This window comes from Haematobia irritans, chromosome 5 (assembly GCF_050003625.1).
Source record: "Haematobia irritans isolate KBUSLIRL chromosome 5, ASM5000362v1, whole genome shotgun sequence".
Classification (NCBI taxonomy): Eukaryota; Metazoa; Arthropoda; class Insecta; order Diptera; family Muscidae; genus Haematobia; species Haematobia irritans.
Genome location: NC_134401.1, coordinates 109880640 through 109903216, shown reverse-complemented (window position 1 = coordinate 109903216; position 22577 = coordinate 109880640). Strand labels below are relative to the sequence as shown.

The 22577-nt window shown below is 32.8% G+C and overlaps 1 protein-coding gene across 2 annotated transcripts in view; it reads left to right on the top strand.

Moving 5' to 3' along the window:
* The window catches only part of Rpp25 (ribonuclease P protein subunit Rpp25), a 172306-nt gene extending 155307 nt beyond the window's left edge, over positions 1-16999 (top strand). For both annotated transcript variants that reach the window (XM_075310380.1, XM_075310381.1), the window contains 4 exons: positions 6836-6943; positions 7010-7191; positions 7254-7370; positions 16408-16999. In XM_075310380.1, coding sequence (XP_075166495.1) covers positions 6839-6943; positions 7010-7191; positions 7254-7370; positions 16408-16762 — 759 coding nt within the window. In that variant the 5' untranslated portion in view covers positions 6836-6838 and the 3' untranslated portion in view covers positions 16763-16999. The remainder of the gene's footprint in view (positions 1-6835; positions 6944-7009; positions 7192-7253; positions 7371-16407) is intronic.
* Positions 17000-22577: the final 5578 nt, after the last annotated feature.

Genomic DNA, 22577 nt, shown 5'->3' with positions numbered 1-22577 from the left:
CAATGGGCATCCATTTATGATTATAAAAAACAATATTTGGTGTAAATCCTAATTATTTTTAACCCTCTATCACTCATGAACTCCGATTTGTATGATTTTTTATGTTGGAGATGATAACAAAAAAATAAAATACACGTATTTTTTAATTTTTATTATTTGAAGAGAAACTCCCACTAATTCGGTGTGTTGCCAAACATTATTTGCCACCAAAAACAAAAAAAAACGTAACAATTCTTCAAAAAAAACATTCTACAATAAAGCTCAAACACTTACCTCTCCAATTTATCAAGATTACACACAAAACACAAGCACAACATTTTTTTTTATTATTTTTTGAAGTCACAGTAAACCGGCACTTTTTCGTAAATACCAATAGTCAGTAAAGAAATGTCAATTTCCAGCAAGTAGTGCCACCTAATTGTTCTATTTTATTACCCAGCAAAAAAAAAAACGTCGCCAAAAAAGTAATTAAAATGTTCTTTTTGGATCCGGAAGTGGTGCAAAATTGACGCAGAAGCGACGAATTTAACATGGGCTTGTCATAGGACGGAAGTCCTCCATTTCAACAGCCGTTGCACAGAATTTGCATAACTTCTTTAGGTGTGATCCGAATTCAATGTTTTGGATGTAAATTAAAAAATTCTGTGATATTTTGTCAAATAAATAATGTTTATAATTTGTAATGGATTCTAATGCTTGTCGAAAACGTTTGACCTAAAATATTTTCAAAAATGCATAATTTTTTCAGATTAAATTTAGCATTTTTTCGACAAAATTAAAATGATTTGTACCATTTTATGAATTTTTAAACTGTTTTTAACCAATTTGAAACAAAAAAAGTTAAAATTACCCATTAGAAGTATGAAAAAATCAAGTTATAAAAAATTAAATTAAAAGAACTTCCTGGGTAGTTAAAATAGAGAACATCATTGGGAGTGCATCTTCTGGAAGTGCTTTTAAAGTTGTGCCTTTGGAAGAACTTCCAAATTTTTTTGCTGGGTAGCTCAGTATGTAAACCACGGGATACAGTGCGTGATTGAGCTAAAGAAGTTATTTCTATTAATTTTGAGGCATTCGAACGGTATGTTGCCCACAGTCTACAGAGGGTTAACCTGATTTATTATAATTAACAGATTTCGAAAAATACCACAATAATCCCCAAATTTGTAGAAATTCCCCATGAAGTCCCCAACCCAATAATTTCGCCTCCATCCACGAAAAAAATCTCCGCTTTAGGGAAAATCCTCAATAATGGCAACAATGTCATAAATTTCGCCCCCATCCCCAAAAAATATTCCCGATTTGTGGAAAATCCCCAATATTGCCCACAAAAAGGATTTGGCCTAAAATGTATTTTTGAAGAAAGGAAAACATTTAACCCGAATTCCTTACAAAGGATTTCCTGAAAGTATTAGCTGGTATAGGAAGACGATCGTAAATGTGCCGATCCCTGCACCCCGAACCGGTTGTCATTGCAAAATATAGAGTGCCATTCCAAAAATCACTTGATCAAGTACAGGGAAGTAAAGCAGTATCCGTGCAGTATGTAGAGAGTGGTCGTATCCTATAAGTGACGTTGAGGGAATTCTCCCTAAAGACTAGTGTTTTGTTAATTCAACATTTTTCCAAAGAATAACTAAGGTAGTTTCTAGATTTCCAAATTAATGTACCTTGTATGTTCCTGTGATCAGCCTGTCATGTGAATATATAACTACTTATTTTTGTTTTCAGGAACCCGTAGGATTTGACTGCAGCTGGACTGTTTTTTTTTTTTTTTTTTTTTGCATGTAGTCATTTATAAGGAGCCATTACAAATCCACAATTTTGGACTCATGTTAACTTCTCATACTTCCCTCTTATACTTCAATTATAAAAATGAAACATAGCTTCATTTCTTTAAGCCTTTTAATTTATAAATTTCAATTTCCTTCAATTATGAAAAAATCAATAATATTTGTATAATATTAATAAGAAAATTGGCGCTGAATACAAGAAGTACATCAGATGGTGCACTACGTTTATTAAGAGATTTTTAAATGAACTGTGTGATACGATAGCTATAGAGATGTCCAAAACTTATTATAGGATGTGATGCAAATGTTGATCATAATATATCGAAAGAAATAGTGGCATTAATGCAGTGATAGAAAAAACATCAACAACGTATTTTCAATTAACAATTTTGATTGAAGTTCAAAAAGATTTCAATTAAACTTAATACAATTATAAATTAAACTGATACAATTATAAATAGATAGCCCTTTGGTCCGTCCCTACAATAAAATCCTGCGTCTGTTTCCAGACCAAATGCTCTATTTTCACCCAATTGACGCATTGGAAAGACAACTTAGAAGCATTTATTCGTGAGATGGACCATTTGAGGCGCAGTCGTAGTCAACAATTGAATAACATTAGAGGTGTGCGCGTGACTGAAATTTCACTCACACTCACGCACATTCACGAAGCAAAAAATTTATTCACGCACGATACGTGTGGTAGCCAATCCCACTCAGGCACATTCACGAAATGAAAACCAGTACTCACGCACGCACTAGTTTTAAAGACTCACGTTCACGCACGACTCACGACAATTCACGTGATTCACGAGACTCACGAAATTTTCCAAAGGAAATCAGCAAAGGTAACAAATTCAAAAATGGAATACAGTTCAAGAGCTAAATTAATCTCAGTTAACATACGAGTGTGAAATAAATTTTTGATTTTCGTGAGCGTGATTTTGCAGGAATTTTATTCACGCACATTCACGGACCGATTTTATTTCTCACGCACGACATATTTATTTTAGTCCATTCACGCACATTTACAAGAGTTGCTTTGGATCTTGTTCACGACTCACGTGATTCACGCGTGTCACGAGAATTTCATGTCACGCGCACACCTCTACATAAAATAATGTTATATTAAATTATATGCCCTGTACTATCGATTCAAATAAAGATTTTATGCATTTTTTATACCCTGCGCCACACTGTGGAACAGGGTATTATAAGTTAGTGCATATGTTTGCAACACCCAGAAGGAGACGAGATAGACACATGGTTTCTTTGGCAAAAATGATCAAGGTGGGCTCCTGAGTCGATATAGCCATGCCCGTCTGTCCGTGAAAACATTTTTGTAATCGAAGTCTAGGTCGCAGTTTTAGTCCAATCGACTTCATATTTGGCACAAGTATGTGTTTTGGCTCAGAATAGAACCCTATTGATTTTGGAAGAAATCGGTTCAGATTTAGATATAGCTCCCATATATATATTTCGCCCGATATGGACTTATATGGCCCCAGAAGCCAGAGTTTTACCCTAATTTACTTAAAATTTTGCACAATAAGAACAATTAGTACTATAGTCAAGTGTGCCAAATTTTATTGAAATCGGTTCAGATTTAGATATAGCCCCCATATATATCTTTCGCCCGATATTGACTAATATGGTCCCAGAAGCCAGAGTTTTACCCCAATTTGGTTGAAATTTTGCCCTAGGAGTACAATTAGTAGTGTAGTCAAGTGTGCCAAATTTTATTGAAATCGGTTCAGATTTAGATATAGCACCCATATATATCGTTCGCCCGATTTACACTCATATGACCACAGTGGCCAATCTTTTACTCCGATTTAATTGAAATTTTGCACAGGGAGTAGAATTAGCATTGTAGCTATGCGTGCCAAATTTGGTTGAAATCGATTCAGAATTAGATATAGCTCCCATACACTGAAAAAACAGTGAACCCTTTTCCATTGCAAAATGAACTAAACTGTAGTAATATTGACCATGATTTAGCCCTTAAGATTTTTTTCAACTTGTCTAGTTTATAATTCTCTTAAATTGTAGTTCATCTATAACATTGTATTTTAGTTCATTTTTACAACACCATAAGATTTATATACCCCTACCAAGTTAAGAAGTCAGTATTAGTTTGGTTTACTTGCTTATTTTTAGGGAAACCTGATAATAAAACTTGGTTATCAGTCTCTTTAAAATCTCGACGACTAAACTATTTTTAAATCAATCCTTCCACAGTACAGAGAAATTAAATAATTAAAGGAACAACAAACCGTTTTACTATTATGAAAATTTTCATACATTAAAATTAAACTTTCTTTAAGCAAAAGTACTTTATTATAAAAACTTATGATGAAAGTTCTTAATACAATGTTTTTTGTGAATAAAAATTATGACCACGTGGAACAAGAAAGTAGTTCATTTGAACTCGCTGTTTGGACATTTTGACTTATCCGTGTTTTATTCATCGTAGGTAAATTTTTCACATATCTTGCTGAAAAAAATGAAAGCAATAATGGAAATTGTTAAAAATTAACACGTAATAAAATATAATTGCCAATTCTATATTAAATTGTACGCTGAGGGGAAATATAAAAAGTTGTCCAAATTTATTTGGGATACTCTGAAATTAAATATTTATTTTTTACATTAAATAAAATTATTAAATAGGTTTCCAAAAAATCTAATGAAAAAATAATATGCATAAAAAAACAAATATTCTGGCTAAAAGAAAGTTAAAGAATCCTTACCAATTCACTATTAAATTACAAGCAAAGGTGTACTAAATTTATTTTCAAATTTTTAAGGGGTTATTCTGAAATAAAATATTTGTTTTTTACATTAAAAATATTACATTGGTTTCCAAAAAAATGATTAAAGAAATACTAAAATAAGGTATTAAAAACTTGTAATTTTGATGATAAAAAGGTCATAAAAACGTAAATATTCTAGTTGAAAGAAAGCCAAATTTTAAAAGAAAACTTACCAATTATCTATTTTTTAAATTTGTTCGAACCCATCTGGAGTTGCTCTGAAATTAAATATTGCTTTTACAACAAAGAAAAACATTAAACTGGTTTCCAAAAAAAATAATTAACAAATAATAATATACATAAAAAATATTATTTTCAAAAGAAAGCCATATTAATGACTAAACTATACGCTGGGATATAACAAAAATTTTCCAAATTCATCTAGAATTGAATATTAATTGTTTACATTGAATAATAAAAATTTCAATACACTTTCAATTTCAACATATTTTCCTAAATATTCTTAATAACTTTTCTCTAAACTACCGATAAAGTATTAATAACTTTCATTTAAAAGGTTTAATAAACAAACACCAAAGATCTCTGTACTATGCATTAGTTCATCGCATCAGCTGACAATTTACTCTAAGAATAATATTCGTAAAGGCACACCAGTTTACGAACAATGAAACGTTTAACTTAAAATTTGCAAAATTTTCAAGAAATGTTATCTACCATTTTTGACGAAAATGTCTATAAATTTAATTACATGTGAACTAAAAATATTTCATTGGGTAATTTTTTACCAACAATTATTAACTATAGGAATTGTCAGTAAGAAATTGCTATCCACTTTCAAGTTCATTTTTCGTAAAAAAATATTTTCTCATACAAAAAAATCCTTTAATAAATTGCACTTATTATTTAGAAAATACTTTACATTTCACAAGTAGTTTTATAGCATGACAGACGAATTTTTAACTACCAGTTAAGAAATTTTTTAAAGAAATTTCCATCGTATTTTGTAGGCCATGAACTAAACGACTGCTACTTAGAATTTGTAAAATTTCCTTTCGAGTAGTTAATTTTCGTTGAAGATACGAAAAATGAACTAAAATTCTGGAAAATTCTTGTAATAAATTATTGTAAAAATCTTCTTAAATTTACGAGACACTTTTTTTTCTGTGTATATATGTTTTTCTGATTTCGACAAAAATTGTCAAAATACCAACATTTTCCTTGTAAAATCGCCACTGCTTAGTCGAAAAGTTGTAAAAATGACTCTAATTTTCCTAAACTTCTAATACATATATATCGAGCTATAAATCATAAATAAACTTTTGCGAAGTTTCCTTAAAATTGCTTCAGATTTAAATGTTTCCCATATTTTTTTACTAACATTGTGTTCCGCCCTAGTGCATTAGCCGACTTAAATTTTGAGTCTATAGATTTTGTAGAAGTTTATCAAATTCTGTCCAGATCGAGTGAATTTTAAATTTGTGTATTTGGGACAAACATTTATGTATAGCACCCAACACATTTGACGGATGTGATATGGTATCGAAAATTTAGATCTACAAAGTGGTGCAGGATATAATATAGTCGGCCCTGCCCGACTTTAGACTTTCCTTACTTGTTTTAATTTAATGTTTATTTTAAAAAATTCCCTTTAATAGGCCAAGCAAAGGACGCCTATACCGGCCGGCACAACTTTAAAATCACTTCCAGAAATGCCCTCCCAAAGGCGTTCTTTATTTTAACTACACAGTTCTTTTGATTTAATTTGTTTAAAACTCGTTTTTTTTCATATTTTTACTCGTAATAAGAAATGTTATTTTTTTTTTTTTGCTTTCAAAAAGGTTGAAAAGAGGGAAAGAATTAATAAAATAGTACAAATTATTTAAAATTTGTCGAAAATATTTGAAGTCAAACGATTTAGACAAGCATTAAAAATCATAAAAATTATAAAAAATATTTATTTATCAAAATATGACACAATTTTATAATTCGCATCCAAAACATTGAATTCGGACCACACCTTAAGAAGTGGTGCAAATTCAGTGCAACGGTTGTTGAAATGGTGGACATCGGCCCTATGACAAGCCCATGTTAAATTCATCGCTTCTGCGACAATTTTTCACCACTTCCGGGTCCAAAAAGAACATTTTCACGCTTTTTTTGCTTAGAGTTTTAATGAATAAACCCTGGCAAACTTTTTGATTATTTTACATTTACTATATGCTTTTGTATTTGTTTTTTCTCTTATTGTTTTTTTTTATTTTTCAGAAAATGATGCACTATCGCAAAGGTGAAAATATCGAAAAACCACTTACAAAAGATGAGCTTCCGTTCGATGATTTTCTACCAAAAGGTTCAGATTTTCTTTGGATGCATGTACGTTAAAATAAACAAATGTGATCAAATTTTTGTACAAAAATATATTTCTTGTAATTAATTTAGGTTAATGGCGGTACCAAGGTTAACAATGTGGTGACTTATGCTAAAAATGCCCTCGACAAAGGTGAACATAAAAATATTGTATGGAGTGGTCATGGTGGAGGTGTGGTTAGAACAATATCATGTGCAGAGATTTTGAAACGTTCATATCCTCTATATCAAGTAACTAGAATGTGCTATACCAGGTATATTATCATATTTCGAAATAAATTCTTTTGTAATATTAAAAAAAATGTTGAAATTTCAGTGTTGAAGAACATTGGAAACCTCAAATGGAAGGCCTAGAAGAAATTGTGGCCAATCGTCAAATACCATCATTACACATATATATGAGTCTAGAGCCCATCGATGATAATGTTAGCGGGTAAATATTTTAGTATAGTTATACGATATATGATATATGAAATTTCGTACATGAAACAATTTCTTAACAAATACGGGTCACAAAGCTTATATTTATATGTCCGTGAAGCTAAAGTTAACTTTAAAATTTATGTGAACATTGCCTTCCTATTGAACATAAAGGGTGATACGGTCAAAATTTGGTCAATATAAACTTGACGTATTTCTTTCAATTTTGCATTTAAAAAACCTGAACACCCCTCATTTTAAAGATGTGTGTGTGTAGAATGTTGCTCCTATTTTGATTTTGGAATTCACTCTTCAGTTGTCAAAATGCCGTCCAAGCAAGAAGAGCAGCGTATCAAAATTTTGCTCGCGCATCGCGAAAATCCGAGCTACTCGCACACAAAGCTGGCAAAATCGCTAAAAGTTGCCAAATCAACCGTTATAAATGTAATTAAAGTGTTTGTGGAACGTTTGTCGACAGCCAGGAAGTCTGGATCGGGGGGAAATCGAAACCCGGAAGCCGCTGAGACGACAAAGAGAGTTGCCGGTAGTTTCAAGCGAAACCCTAACCTCTCTCTCCGAGATGCCGCAAATAAGCTGGGTGTATCGTCTACAACCGTGCATCGAGCCAAAAAACGAGCCGGACTATCGCGACTATAAACAAAATACGACGGCCAAAGCGCGATCTCGTAGGTTGTACACGACGATGCTGACGAAGTTTGACTGCGTGGTAAGGACGACAAAACCTACGTCAAAGCCGACTACAAGCAGCTTCCGGGGCAGGAGTTTTATACGGCAAAAGGAAGGGGAAAGGTAGCAGATATTTTTAAGCACATAAAACTGTCAAAGTTCGCAAAGAAATATCTGGTTTGGCAAGCCATCTGTACCTGTGGCTTGAAATGCAGCATTTTCATAGCTTCCGGGACTGTCAACCAAGAAATTTACGTGAAAGAGTGTTTGAATAAACGTCCGCTGCCTTTCCTGAAGAAACACGGTTGCTCCGTACTGTTTTGGCCGGATTTGGCATCTTGCCATTACGGTAAAAAGGCCATGGAGTGGTACGCCGCCAACAACGTGCAAGTGGTTCCCAAGGACAAGAACCCTCCCAACACGCCAGAGCTCCGCCCAATTGAGAAATACTGGGCTATTGTCAAGCGGAACCTAAAGAAGATCAAAAAACTGCTAAGGACGAGCAGCAGTTCAAGGCAAACTGGCTTTCTGCGGCGAAGAAGGTGGACAAGGTGGCTGTACAAAATCTGATGGCAGGTGTCAAGCGTGAGGCCCGGCAATTCGGATTTGGAAAAGCGAAAGCCTAACTGAATATTTTTCCTGAATTTTATACTAATTGAACTTGAAAGAGAAATTCAATTTGATTTTTTAAATAAACGATTTCACCGATTTACACGCGTTAAGTACAATAACGCGTGTTAAGTACAATAACAGAGGAAAAACTAAAATTAACTTTAACAAAAGTGAAAGTTGAAATAGAAAAGCGGCCATTGTATAAAAACTATACACTCAAAAAAAAGTTTACTTGGATCCAAAGATTTTGACCTTCCTTTAAGGATTTTGGTATTGATTCCGAGCCAAAGTTGCGGCTTCTTTAAAATAAGGACATTTTTTGCGACCTATCTGGCTTTAAATCTAGGATCTATAAAATTAAAATTAGGATACAGATATCATTTATCGAATTTTCATTCTATTTTGCCGGCATATTAATAAAGCTACACTCAAAAAAAAGTGAACTATATATTTCACTAAAGCTGATTTAATTTAATTTAAGTTCATGGGATTTTTACGTTTTAAGAAAGTTTCTATGACGTTAATAATTTTTTGCGTACGTTAGTTAAAATAACTAAAATAAAGGAAAAAATTATACACAAATGAAGCATAAAGAATAACTAAATTCGGGTCTCGCACAAAATAGTTCAGAATTTCTTAAAATTTGTAAATTTGACCAGTAATGAGCCCATTATGAACTTCGCATGGTACTAAAGACATTTTTGCAATTTTTAACTCCAATTTTTTCCTTCAAACTTCGAAATTTTCTTTAACAAGTGAAAAAAATAAATTATGTCTAATAAATTTTCTTGAATTTATCGAAAATTATTTACTTAGTTTTATGAAATCGGCGTGACATCTGCGTTTCTAATACAGTTTAGTTAAAAATCTCTAAAATTAATATATTTTTTCTAAAACTAACTAAAATTTTCTTTCCTGGTGGGTTCACTGTTTTTTCAGTGTATACACGTACAAACAAATGCCAGTTTAAAAATCCATATTATGACAGTAAAAAATATTTTCTTAATTCAAAAAAAAAAACTTTAAACCAAAGATGCTAAATCCTCATAATAAGTCTTAGCCTATATTTGAAGCGTTTTTGTGTCAATATTTGAAGCGTTTTTATCTTAAATCTAAAAATTCAATATTTCAGTTAATTTAAGGACGATTTCTTTAACTCAAAAATGTGTTTCGTTACTTTAAGGAAAATTTTCCTTAGTTAACTTTAACGAAGGGACGTAAATTTTCAAACTATGTGTCATTGATTATAAACTTTCTATTAATTAAAAATTCATTTTATTAAAGAAATTTGTCCTTAATAGTGTGAAAATTGCACGTCCTAAAATTGAGGTTGCTTAATCTTTAATAGCACGTAAATATTTTTTTCAGTGTACCACCTCACCAAAGAGGGGGTGTTTGTTAATTCTTTGAGAAAGTGGGGACGAGACTAGAATGATATAGGAAAATGTAATTAACCCTCTAATGCCCCAATTTTTTTGCCATCTGATTAAATTTTCAATGTTAACGACACGAAAGCAAGAAAACTAAACAAGAAACATTTATATGGTAAGATTCCGTATATGCTGCAAAGCCTCATGAACAGTTTTAACTAAGTTTTTTTATTTTACCCATTTTTGTTGTCTTAAGGTGTGTTTTACTAAAAGCTTACTTATTAAATGAAGACCGCCTAAAGGCGGGCTTGGGCATTAAAGGGTTAATCAGAAAATTACTTTTTTAGCTATCTTTATTATATTGTTTGTACATATTGTAAATGACGTCAACGTTTATCAAAAAGTAATAAAATTTTTCTTGCAAACAAAAAGTCTATGTTCGGCATCATAAATTGTTATAATGATATGAGCCACATAAGGCACGAGAACAGCATCCAGCTCGTTGTTGCATCTTTTCTTGCCATAGTACGTCTCCCGTAACAATCTCCAACAATAATATGAAACCCTGTCACAAACACACTATTATTACAAACCTTAACCCTTTGACGACAAATATGTTACCTTTCGTATTTTCTACATATATCGACGCAAAATACATGTACCTGAAGTTGAAGTTGTAATTTTAAATTGGAACATTTGTGCGTACTTTGTGTGTGGTAAAGTAATAAACTCGAAAAATCTGCAAAATTTTTTCACTTAATAATTTTTTATACCCACCACCATAGAATGGTGATGGGGGTATAATAACTTTGTCATTCCGTTTGTAACATATCGAAATATCGTTTTCCGACTGTATAAAGTATATATATTCTTGATCAGGGAGAAATTGTAAGACGATATAAGCATGGCCGTCTTTCTGTTGTAATCACCCTACAGTCTTCAATAATGGTGCTATCGTCCTGAAATTTGGCACAGCTTCGACTTTTGTTTGCACGCAGGCTAAGTTCGAAGAAGGGCTATATCGGTCCAGGTTTTGATATAGCTCCCATATAGATCGATCCCCCGATTTGGGGTCTTGAGCTTCTAGAAACCGTAGTTTTTGTTCGATTTGCCTGAAATTGGAAATCTAGAGGTATTTTAGGACCATAAATAGGTATGTATCGGTCCATGTTTTGATAACAGGTTGGCTGATAAGTCCCCGGTCTAACAAAGAAAAACACATTTTTTTGTCAAAATACGTTTCTATTATTCAACATAGTTCCCTTCAAGAGCGATACAACGATTATAACGACCTTCCAATTTTTTGATACCATTTTGGTAGTACTCCTTCGGTTTTGCCTCAAAATAGCCCTCAGTTTCGGCGATCACCTCTTCATTGCAGCCAAACTTTTTCCCTGCGAGCATCCTTTTGAGGTCTGAGAACAAGAAAAAGTCGCTGGGGGCCAGATCTGGAGAATACGGTGGGTGGGGAAGCAATTCGAAGCCCAATTAATGAATTTTTGCCATCGTTCTCAATGACTAGTGGCACGGTGCGTTGTCTTGGTGGAACAACACTTTTTTCTTCTTCATATGGGACCGTTTTGACGCGATTTCGACCTTCAAACGCTCCAATAACAACATATAAAGGGTGATACGGTCAAAATTTGGTCAATATAAACTTGACGCATTTCTTTCAATTTTGCATTTAAAAAACCTGAACACCCCTCAATTTGAAGGTGTGTGTGTGTAAAATGTTGCTCCTATTTTGATTTTGGAATTCACTCTTCTGTTGTCAAAATGCCGTCCAATCAAGAAGAGCATCGTATCAAAATTTTGCTCGCGCATCGCGAAAATCCTAGCTACTTGCACGCAAAGCTGGCAAAATCGCTAAAAGTTGCCAAGTCAACCGTTACAAATGTAATTAATGTGTTTGGGGAACGTTTGTCGGCAACCAGGAAGTTTGGATCGGGGGGAAATCGAAAACCGGAAGCCGCTGAGACGACAAAGAGAGTTGCCGGTAGTTTCAAGCGAAACCCTATCGTCGTCTACAACCGTGCATCGAGCCAAAAAACGAGCCGGACTATCGACTTACAAAAAGGTAGTGACTCCAAATCGCGATGATAAACAAAATACGACGGCCAAAGCGCGATCCCGGAGGCTGGACACGACGATGCTGACGAAGTTTGACTGCGTGGTAATGGACGACGAAACCTACGTCAAAGCCGACTACAAGCAGCTTCCGGGACAGGAGTTTTATGCGGCAAAAGGAAGGGGAAAGGTAGCAGATATTTTCAAGCAATTAAAACTGTCGAAGTTCGCAAAGAAATATCTGGTTTGGCAAGCCATCTGTACCTGTGGCTTGAAAAGCAGCATTTTCATAGCTTCCGGGACTGTCAACCAAGAAATTTACGTGAAAGAGTGTTTGAATAAACGTCCGCTGCCTTTCCTGAAGAAACACGGTTGTTCCGTACTGTTTTGGCCGGATTTGGCATCTTGCCATTACGGTGGTACGCCGCCAACAACGTGTAGGTGGTTCCCAAAGACAAGAACCCTCCCAACACGCCAGAGCTCCGCCCAATTGAGAAATACTGGGCTATTGTCAAGCGGAACCTAAAGAAGACCAAAAAAACTGCTAAGGACGAGCAGCAGTTCAAGGCAAACTGGCTTTCTTCGGCGAAGAAGGTGGACAAGGTGGCTGTACAAAATCTGATGGCAGATGTCAAGCGTGAGGCCCGGCAATTCGGATTTGGAAAAGCGAAAGCCTAACTGAATATTTTCCTAAATTTTATACTAATTGAACTTGAAAAAGAAATCTAATTTGATTTTTAAATAAACGATTTCACCGATTTACACGCGTTTTCCCTTGACCAAATTTTGACCGTATCACCCTTTAATAGTCACTGTTGATGGTTTTTCCCTTCTCAAAGATAATCGATAAAAAATTATTCCATGCGCATCCCAAAAAACAGAGACCATTACTTTGCCAGCGGACTTTTGAGTCTTTCCACGCTTCGGAGACGGTTCACCGGTCGCTGTCCACTCAGCCGACTGTCGATTGGAGTGTAGTGATGGAACCATGTTTCATCCATTGTCACATATCGACGGAAAAACTCGGGTGTATTACGAGTTAACAGCTGCAAACACCGCTCAGAATCATCAACACGTTGTTGTTTTTGGTCAAATGTGAGCTCGCGCGGCACCCATTTTGCACAGAAACGGCAATTTTTTTCAGAAAACAGTAAAATACTGTTTTCTGAAGGGGTGGAAGCAAAAACTTGGCTTGATAATGAGTTTCCCTACTCTGCCCCAGGAAAATCAACAATAATTGGTTGGTATGCAAAATTCAAGCGTGGTGAAATTAGCACGGAGGACGGTGAACGCAGTGGACGCCCGAAAGTGGTGGTTACCGACGAAAACATCAAAAAAATCCACAAAATGAAGTTGATCGAGATAGCAGAGGCCTTAAAGATGTCAAAGGAACGTGTTGGTCATATCATTCATCAATATTTGGATATGAGGAAGCTCCGTGCAAAATGAGTGCCGCGCCAGCTCACATTTGACCAAAAACAACAACGTGTTGATGATTCTGAGCGGTGTTTGCAGCTGTTAACTCGTAATACACCCGAGTTTTTCCGTCGATATGTGACAATGGATGAAACATGGCTCCATCACTACACTCCTGAGTCCAATCGACAGTCGGCTGAGTGGACAGCGACCGGTGAACCGTCTCCGAAGCATGGAAAGACTCAAAAGTCCGCTGGCAAAGTAATGGCCTCTTGGGATGCGCATGGAATAATTTTTATCGATTATCATGAGAAGGGAAAAACCATCAACAGTGACTATTATATGGCGTTATTGGAGCATTTGAAGGTCGAAATCGCGGCAAATGGCCCCATATGAAGAAGAAAAAAGTGTTGTTCCACCAAGACAACGCACCGTGCCACAAGTCATTGAGAACGATGGCAAAAATTCATGAATTGGGCTTCGAATTGCTTCCCCACCCACCGTATTCTCCAGATCTGGCCTCCAGCGACTTTTTCTTGTTCTCAGACCTCAAACGCATGCTCGCAGGGAAAAAATTTGGCTGCAATGAAGAGGAAAATTTGGCTGCAAAAAAGAGGAGAGAAACTGAGGGCTATTTTGAGGCAAAACCGAAGGAGTACTACCAAAATGGTATCAAAAAATTAGAAGGTCGTTACAATCGTTGTATCGCTCTTGAAGGGAACTATGTTGTATAATAAAAACGAATTTTGACAAAAAAAAATGTGTTTTTCTTTGTTAGACCGGGGACTTATCAGCCAACCTGTTAGACCGATCTACACCCAGAAAAAAGTGTCTTCGAAATTAAAGGAAAAAATGTTCATCAATTTAGTTTAGCCATTTTATTTCCATTCAGTTAAATTTTTGTGTCAAATAATAAAATTTACTTGTTTCATTAAAAAAATCCTATACTGAAAGCAATTAGGAATAGTTCATTAACTAGAATAAGGCATGTAATTTTACTAATACTGTTTTCTTTGCTGGGTATAAGAATTTACTACTGAACAAGAAAATTTTATTCACTGACAACAAAGCATTCGTAAAAATAAACAAAAACCGAACTAAAACCAAGTTTCCTCAAATTTTGTAAAGTTTCGTATAAAATAATAAATTTATTTATTTATTTTATTTATTTATATTCCTACTATGAAGTATACAATCCTTTCAAAACTTAAGGAAACACACTTATTAGAATATAGGAAAATTTCCTACATTTCTTTTATCTACCTGTAATCGATACCTGTCATCGATATGTTTGCGCGTGGGTTGTTTTTAGTTGGAATCGCGTTGTTATGGTATACGGAGAGATTGTTAAAAAATAAATATAATATAATAAAAAACAAATAAAATATATAAAATATTTGTTATTTTAAATTAGTGAGAAAAATTTTCGTTTTTTGAAAATTGGTTTATAAAAAAAGAAAACACCAGCAGAATAACAACCCCTTCATTCGACTACATTTTGGAATCTTCGATTATCAGGTAATATTCAGTGACGCTAACCTTTTGTGAAAAAATTGGTTTAGGATTTTTTGTTTATATTTGTAGGTATTGAAATTGTAAAAAGGTGGACAAAATTGCTAGGCAGCAATTTATTCAAAGTGAAAGGTACTAGAAGAAGAAAAAATGTGTTTTAATATTTCAAGGCCAGTCGATGCTGTTGATTCTAAATAAATATATTTAATATATTAATAAAACATGTCTTTTATTGAAGAAAAAATTGCCTATATAAATAAATAAAATTCTATTTAAAAACGAAGATAAACAGTCATAATTTTGAAGTAAAAGGTTTACCACAAATATGTAAGATTTATCCAAATGAATGAAAAAAGTTCAATAAAATCATTCCATATATGAATTCAATTCAGTTAAATTTTTTCATTCTGTAGTATAGTGGTACATAAATATAGGAAAATGTTAACTAATATATGGAAAGCATTCTACCTAATTTCTACGAAAATCATATCGTTCAAACACATAAAAATGTCTTTGGCGCTATACGAAGTTCAATTTTCTTCACAATAAGTTCATTTTAACTTAAAGAAGAGGTCACTTTTTTCTGGGTGTACCGATTAGACTTTTTTGACTTCGAGACACCGCAATTTTTATCCGATTTGCCGGAAACTCAAAATGTATCCGATTTCCATGTTGGTATATATGTGTGCTTGGCAGAGTATCTGTCATCAAATCCACCTGAAATTCTATATATGTATTTTCAAATACCCTGACGAAGAATTTTCTAAAGAAACAATTATATTTTTTTATTCAGACAGAGTTTTGTCCATTCCGGAATATTTTGGCTGATCGCTTTGTATACCTTCATTTTGATATAATGAAAGCCATAACATACACGGCCCTGGGACTAGAAGTGGCAAAGTCCGTATATATATTGGTTTCTGAGACGGCTGTATTTTTAGTATAATTAGTCAAATCAACTCCTCCTCTATCGATAATTGTTTAATTGGTCTAATTCAGCTTCATAGTTTTTCTAAAAAGGTAGCGTCACGAAACATTTTGGAAAAATTGATACACATGGCCATCATTTAAGTTCCTTTTGAAAAATAAGTTTTCAAAAAAGTCCTCGATGGCAACGAAATCAGGAAATTGCAGTGTATTGTCAATCATGTGATCAATTGCGCTTAATTTAATTCAATCCTAAAGTGATTATATCGACGTCTAAGCTAGTTAAATAGGAGTGGGAATAGTACACCATCTTGATGCATGCTTTGTTGTTCCCCCTTGGCGAATGTATATGTCTGTTTGAAATTCCTTCAGATCCTAGACAATTAAGAAATTTGTACGAATTTGATGATATATAATTTTTGTTTTTAACATGGTAATTTTGAATAATTTCTACTACAGCCTTCAGAAACCGAATACCAAAACGGATTTTTGGGTTTACGATCAAAATACCAATAGCAATCGGAATTCCAAAAGCGGCAATAACACTAACCGTAATCAAAGACAACGAAATAGTGGTAACCAAAGTGGACAACGAAGACCACAAAAACCACGACCACCTCAAGAGTCTTCATCAAATAATAATGGAGACCAACAGGCTCCCGGAAATTCTGTGGATAATCCTACAAATAAATCAAATAACCAATCGAAGAGAAGAAGACCACATCCCAACAGAAATAGACCAGAGAAAGCTCAGAGTAAGAGTTCCAACAATGATGATAACTCAACCCAACAAGGAGAACCAATGGTATCGTAAAAGCTAAAGTTAGTTGTATTGTTGTCTCTTTCTCACCTCAACGTTTTAAGATTTTTGCTATTTATACACCGGAAAAAATAACACCAATATATTTTTACAAAAAATAAGTGTTCTAAATTTCGGATACTATTTCTACATAGTATTTTATACTAAATATTTGATGTAAATGTATTTTAGATTTATTTTTATATTTAATTTCAAATATTTGGTAGAAAAATAAAGTGACAAAACTGAGAATATTACTATACATTTTTGTTTGGAAGGATACTTAAAAATATGGCTTGGGATATCCCACACCACATCCTTCGATGCGTTAAAAAAGAGTCAAAGGAAAAGATATAAATTTTCGAAAGAATCTGTGAACCTAAACCTTGAAAGGCGAGTTATACTACTTCGAAGGCTCATAGACCGATAAGTCCGACTCCTTTTAGTTATAGTAGGACATCTCATTAAATCAAGCAGTATCTCGAGCGAGATGCTAATGCTTATGTGAAGGGACAATCGATGGAGACGGAACAAAATATTAAACAACCAAAGAAAATTTCATTAAAATTGTGCCATTGAATATTTTCATATATACTACCAAACGTAATATTCGTAATAATAACGAAAAGTTTCGTTTTTTTTTCTAACAAAGATAACCAAAATTGTAAGCAAGCGGGCTTAGCATTTTGACAAAATTTTGTATAGAAATAAAATTTTGACAAATTTTCTATAGAAATAAAATTTTGAAAAAAAAATTCTATAGAAATAAAATTTTGAGATAATTTTCTATAGAAAGTAAATTTTGAGAAAATTTTCTATAGAAATAAAATTTTGAGAAAATTTTCTATAGAAATAAAATTTTGAGAAAATTTTCTATAGAAATAAAATTTTGAGAAAATTTTCTATAGAAATAAAATTTTGAAAAAATTTTCTTTAAAAATAAAATTTTGACAAAATTTTGTATAGAAATAAAATTTTGACAAATTTTCTATAGAAATAAAATTTTGAAAAAATTTTCTATAGAAATAAAATTTTGAGATAATTTTCTATAGAAAGTAAATTTTGAGAAAATTTTCTATAGAAATAAAATTTTGAGAAAATTTTCTATAGAAATAAAATTTTGAGAAAATTTTCTATAGAAATAAAATTTTGAAAAAATTTTCTTTAAAAATAAAATTTTGACAAAATTTTGTATAGAAATAAAATTTTGACAAAATTTTTCTTAGAAATAAAATTTTGAAAAAATTTTCTATAGAAATAAAATTTTGACAAAATTTTCTATAGAAATAAAATTTTGACAAAATTTTCTATAAAATAAAATTTTGACAAAATTTTCAATACAAATAAAAATAAAAATAAAAATTAAAAAAAAAAAAATTCTATAAAAATAAAATTTTGACAAAATTTTCTATAAAAATAAAATTTTGACAACATTTTTTATAGAAATAAAATTTTGACTAAATTTTCTTTAAAAATAAAATTTTGACAAAATTTTGTATACAAATAAAACTTTGACAAAATTTTCAATAGAAATAAAATTTTGACAAAATTTTCTATAGAAATAAAACTTTGACAAAATTTTCTATAAAAATAAAAATTTGAAAAAAAATCTATAAAAATAATTTTCTATAAAAATAAAAATTTGAAAAAAATTTTTGACATTTTTTATAGAAATAAAATTTTGACTAAATTTTCTTTAAAAATAAAATTTTGACAAAATTTTCAATAGAAATAAAATTTTGACAAAATTTTCTATAGAAATAAAACTTTGACAACATTTTCTATAAAAATATAATTTTGACAAAATAAAAAAATAAAATTTTGAGAAAATTTTCTTTAAAAATAAAATTTTGACAAAATTTTGTATAGAAATAAAATTTCGACAAAATCTTCTATAGAAATAAAATTTTGACAACATTTTCTATAGAAATAAAATTTTGACAAAATTTTCTATAGAAATAAAATTTTGGGAAAATTTTCTGTAGAAATAACATTTTGACAAAATTTTCTATAGAATTAAAATTTTGACAAAATTTTCTATAAAAATAAAAATTTGAAAAAAAAATCTATAAAAATAAAATTTTAACAAAATTTTCTATAGAAATAAAATTTTATTTAGAATTAAAATTTTGACAAAATTTTCTATAGAAATAAAATTTTGACAAAATTTCCCATAGAAATAAAACTTTTACAAAGTTTTCTATAAAAATAAAATTTTGACAAAATTGTCTATAGAAATAAAATTTTGACAAAAATTTTGAGAAAATTTTCTATAGAAATAAAATTTTGAAAAAATGTTCCTTAAAAATAAAATTTTAACAAAATTTTCTATAGAAAAAAAATTTTAACAAAATTTTTAATAGACAAAATTTTCTATAGAAATAAAATTTTGACAAAATTTTCTATAAATATAAAATTTTGACAAAATTTTCTATAAAAATAAAATTTTGACAAAATATTCTATAGAAATAAAATTTCGACAAAATTTCTAATAGAAATAAAATTTTGACAAAATTTCTAATAGAAATAAAATTTTGATAAAATTTCTAATAGAAATAAAATTTTGACAAAATTTCTAATAGAAATAAAATTTTGACAAAATTTTCTATAGAAATAAAATTTTGACAAAATTTTCTATAGAAATAAAATTTTTACAAAATTTTCTATAGAAATAACATTTTGACAAAATATTCTATAGAAATAAAATTTTGACAACATTTTTAATAGAAATAAAATTTTGACAAAATTTTTAATAGAAATAAAATTTTGACAAAATTTTTAATAGAAATAAAATTTTGACAAAATTTTTAATAGAAATAAAATGTTGACAAAATTTTCTATGGAAATAAAATTTTGACAAAATTTACTATAGAAATAAAATGTTGACAAAATTTTCTATAGAAATAAAATTTTGACAAAATTTCCTATAGAAATAATATTTTGATAAAATTTCCTATAGAAATAAAATTTTGACAAAATTTTCTATAGAAATGACAACATTGTTGTATCTAAGAATAAAATGTTGTATATAAGAATTTTAATTTTCATGCTAGGTCATGCTATGAAAGTCCCATGGTGAACGTACTCACTCACGTACTCCTTTTTTGTAGAAGTAGTAACTTTCCCTTGTTGGCAGAAACTAAGATCGTTAAAACATTTAAAATGCTACACATTTACAATCTTAGATATTTATAGATTTTTTTTTTAAGTTTGGTAAAATTTTCTCCAAATTATTTTTGGCACGAGTAGCAACCGTGGGCCAAAAACCTTAGGTTAGGTTAGGTTAGGTTAAAGTGGCAGCCCGATTAAGATTCAGGCTCACTTAGACTATTCAGTCCATTGTGATACCACATTAACTAAAAGTATCTATTACATATGGGCACTTCTAGTTTTAACCGCTGAACCTTCTTGATTATTTTTCTTTGTTGAACCAACCAGATTGTTCCAAAAATATTAGCAGACTGCTTAAGTTAACGCCAGTAATCTGAAGCTATATGCTCCTAAAAGTTGCTTGCGCTTTACACAAAATGCAGGACACTCACACAAGAGGTGTTTAATTGATTATTTTTCCTCCGCATCATGACAGCTCATACAATAGTCATTATACTTCGCGCCAATAGTTTTTGCAAAATCTCCTATCAGGCAGCGACCCGTTATAGCAGATACCAGGAGTGATATCTGACGTCTCGAGAACATTAGCATATCTAGTGTGCGGTTTAAGTTGAAATGGGGCCATATTTGCTTGGTGTCGTTACAACCCTTGCAATTCTCCCATCGAACATTTGCCATCATAACAGCCTTCTCACGCAGCATGAGCTTGCAGGTAGCTAGGGGCATACCAACAAATTCTAGTTCCCCTGGAATATGTAAGGTAGTCCCTAGCCTTGCCAACTCATCCGCTTCGCAGTTCCCCGGTATGTTCCTATGGCCAGGCACCCATATTAGGTGAATATTGTACTGCTCAGCCATCTCATTGAGAGATTTGCGGCAATCGATGGCCGTTTTCGAGTTGAGGAACACAGAGTCCAAGGATTTTATTGCAGGTTGACTGTCTGAGTATATATTAATGCCCACATTTTTTGGAACATTACTTCTCAGCCAATTCGCCACCTCTCTTATTGCTAATATTTCAGCCTGAAAAACACTACAGTGATTAGGTAATCTTAGAATATACTCCGAAACCCACTTGTCCATCCAATTTGGAGCCATCAGTGTAGAAATCTATATATTCTTTATTCCCCGGGGTCTGTGTGCACCACGTCTCACTGTTGGGGATTAGAGTCTCAAACTTTTTGTCGAAAAGTGGACTCGCCAAAGTGTAATCCACTACGTTAGGCACATCTGACATTATTTTGAGGACAGAACTGTGACCGTAACCTTTTTCCGACCACAGCGATAGTTCGCGCAACCGCACAGCCGTTGTTGCAGCTGACTGTTTGGCCAAAATGTCTAAAGGCAATAGATGCAGCATGACATTAAGGGAATTTGTTCCTGTCTTGCTGAATGCGCCTGAAATACACAAACACGCCATACGCTGAACTTTATCTAAACCAGTCGGTTTCTGAAGTGCCGGCCACCAGACTACAACACCATATAGCATTATAGGTCTAACCACTGCCGTGTATAGCCAATGCACAATTTTTGGTTTTAGTCCCCACTTTTTTCCTATTGCCTTTTTGCACGAGTACAAAGCTACAGTTGCCTTCCTCGCCCTTTCTTCAATATTAAGCTTAAAGTTCAGCTTCCTGTCCAAAATAACGCCAAGGTATTTTGCACAATCACCAAAGGGAATTTCAATACCCCCTAAGGAAATAGGCCTAACCGTGGGAGTTTTGCGATCTTTGCAGTACATGACTAATTCTGTCTTTGCAGGATTTACCCCAAGACCATTGTCTTTCGCCCATTGTTCAGTCATCCAGAGGGCCCTCTGAATAATATCTCTGATTGTGGATGGGAATTTTCCCCTGACTGCCAGAGCTACATCATCTGCGTATGCCACCACTTTTATCCTTTCTTTTTCTAGAGTAACCAGAAGGCTATTTATAGCAACATTCCAAAGAAGAGGTGATAGAACTCCTCCTTGGGGAGTGCCTCTGTTCACATACTTTTGTATGTTTGCTTGTCCTAGTGTGGCTGAAATACGTCTCTTCATTAGCAGTTCGTCTAACAGCCTGAGTATACATGGATCAACATTCAGAGTTGTCAGTCCATTTAATATCGAGCTCGGATGGACATTATTGAACGCCCCTTCGATGTCTAGAAACGCCACGATTGTGTATTCTTTGACAGATAGTGAACTTTCAATAAAGCTGACTAGTTCATGTAGTGCGGTCTCAGTAGACCTGCCCTTCGAGTATGCATGCTGTCGTTTCGAGAACAAACTTGAATCGATGCTAGTTCTAAGATAAATATCTATCATCCTCTCCAGAGTCTTAAGTAGGAATGAGGATAAGCTGATTGGTCGGAAATCCTTCGCCCTCGAGTGAGAGGCTTTTCCCGCTTTAGGTATGAAAACGACTTTTGTTTCCCTCCACTTTCCTGGGATATATGATAAGTTGATACATCCTTTATATATCACCGACAACCAGGGGATAATTTTGTCAGTTACAGCTTGTAACTCCGCCGGAGTAATTCCATCAGGTCCAGGGGATTTGAATGGTCCAAAGCTATTTAGCGCCCATCTTATTCTAGTTTCCGATACAATTTCCTCGACAGGAAAAGACCGCTGAGCCACTGTGGCACCGCCAGTACATGGTTCAACCGTCTGATTTCCAGGAAAATGTGTGTCCAATAGTACCTCCAGCGTCTCCTCACTGGACGTTGTCCAATT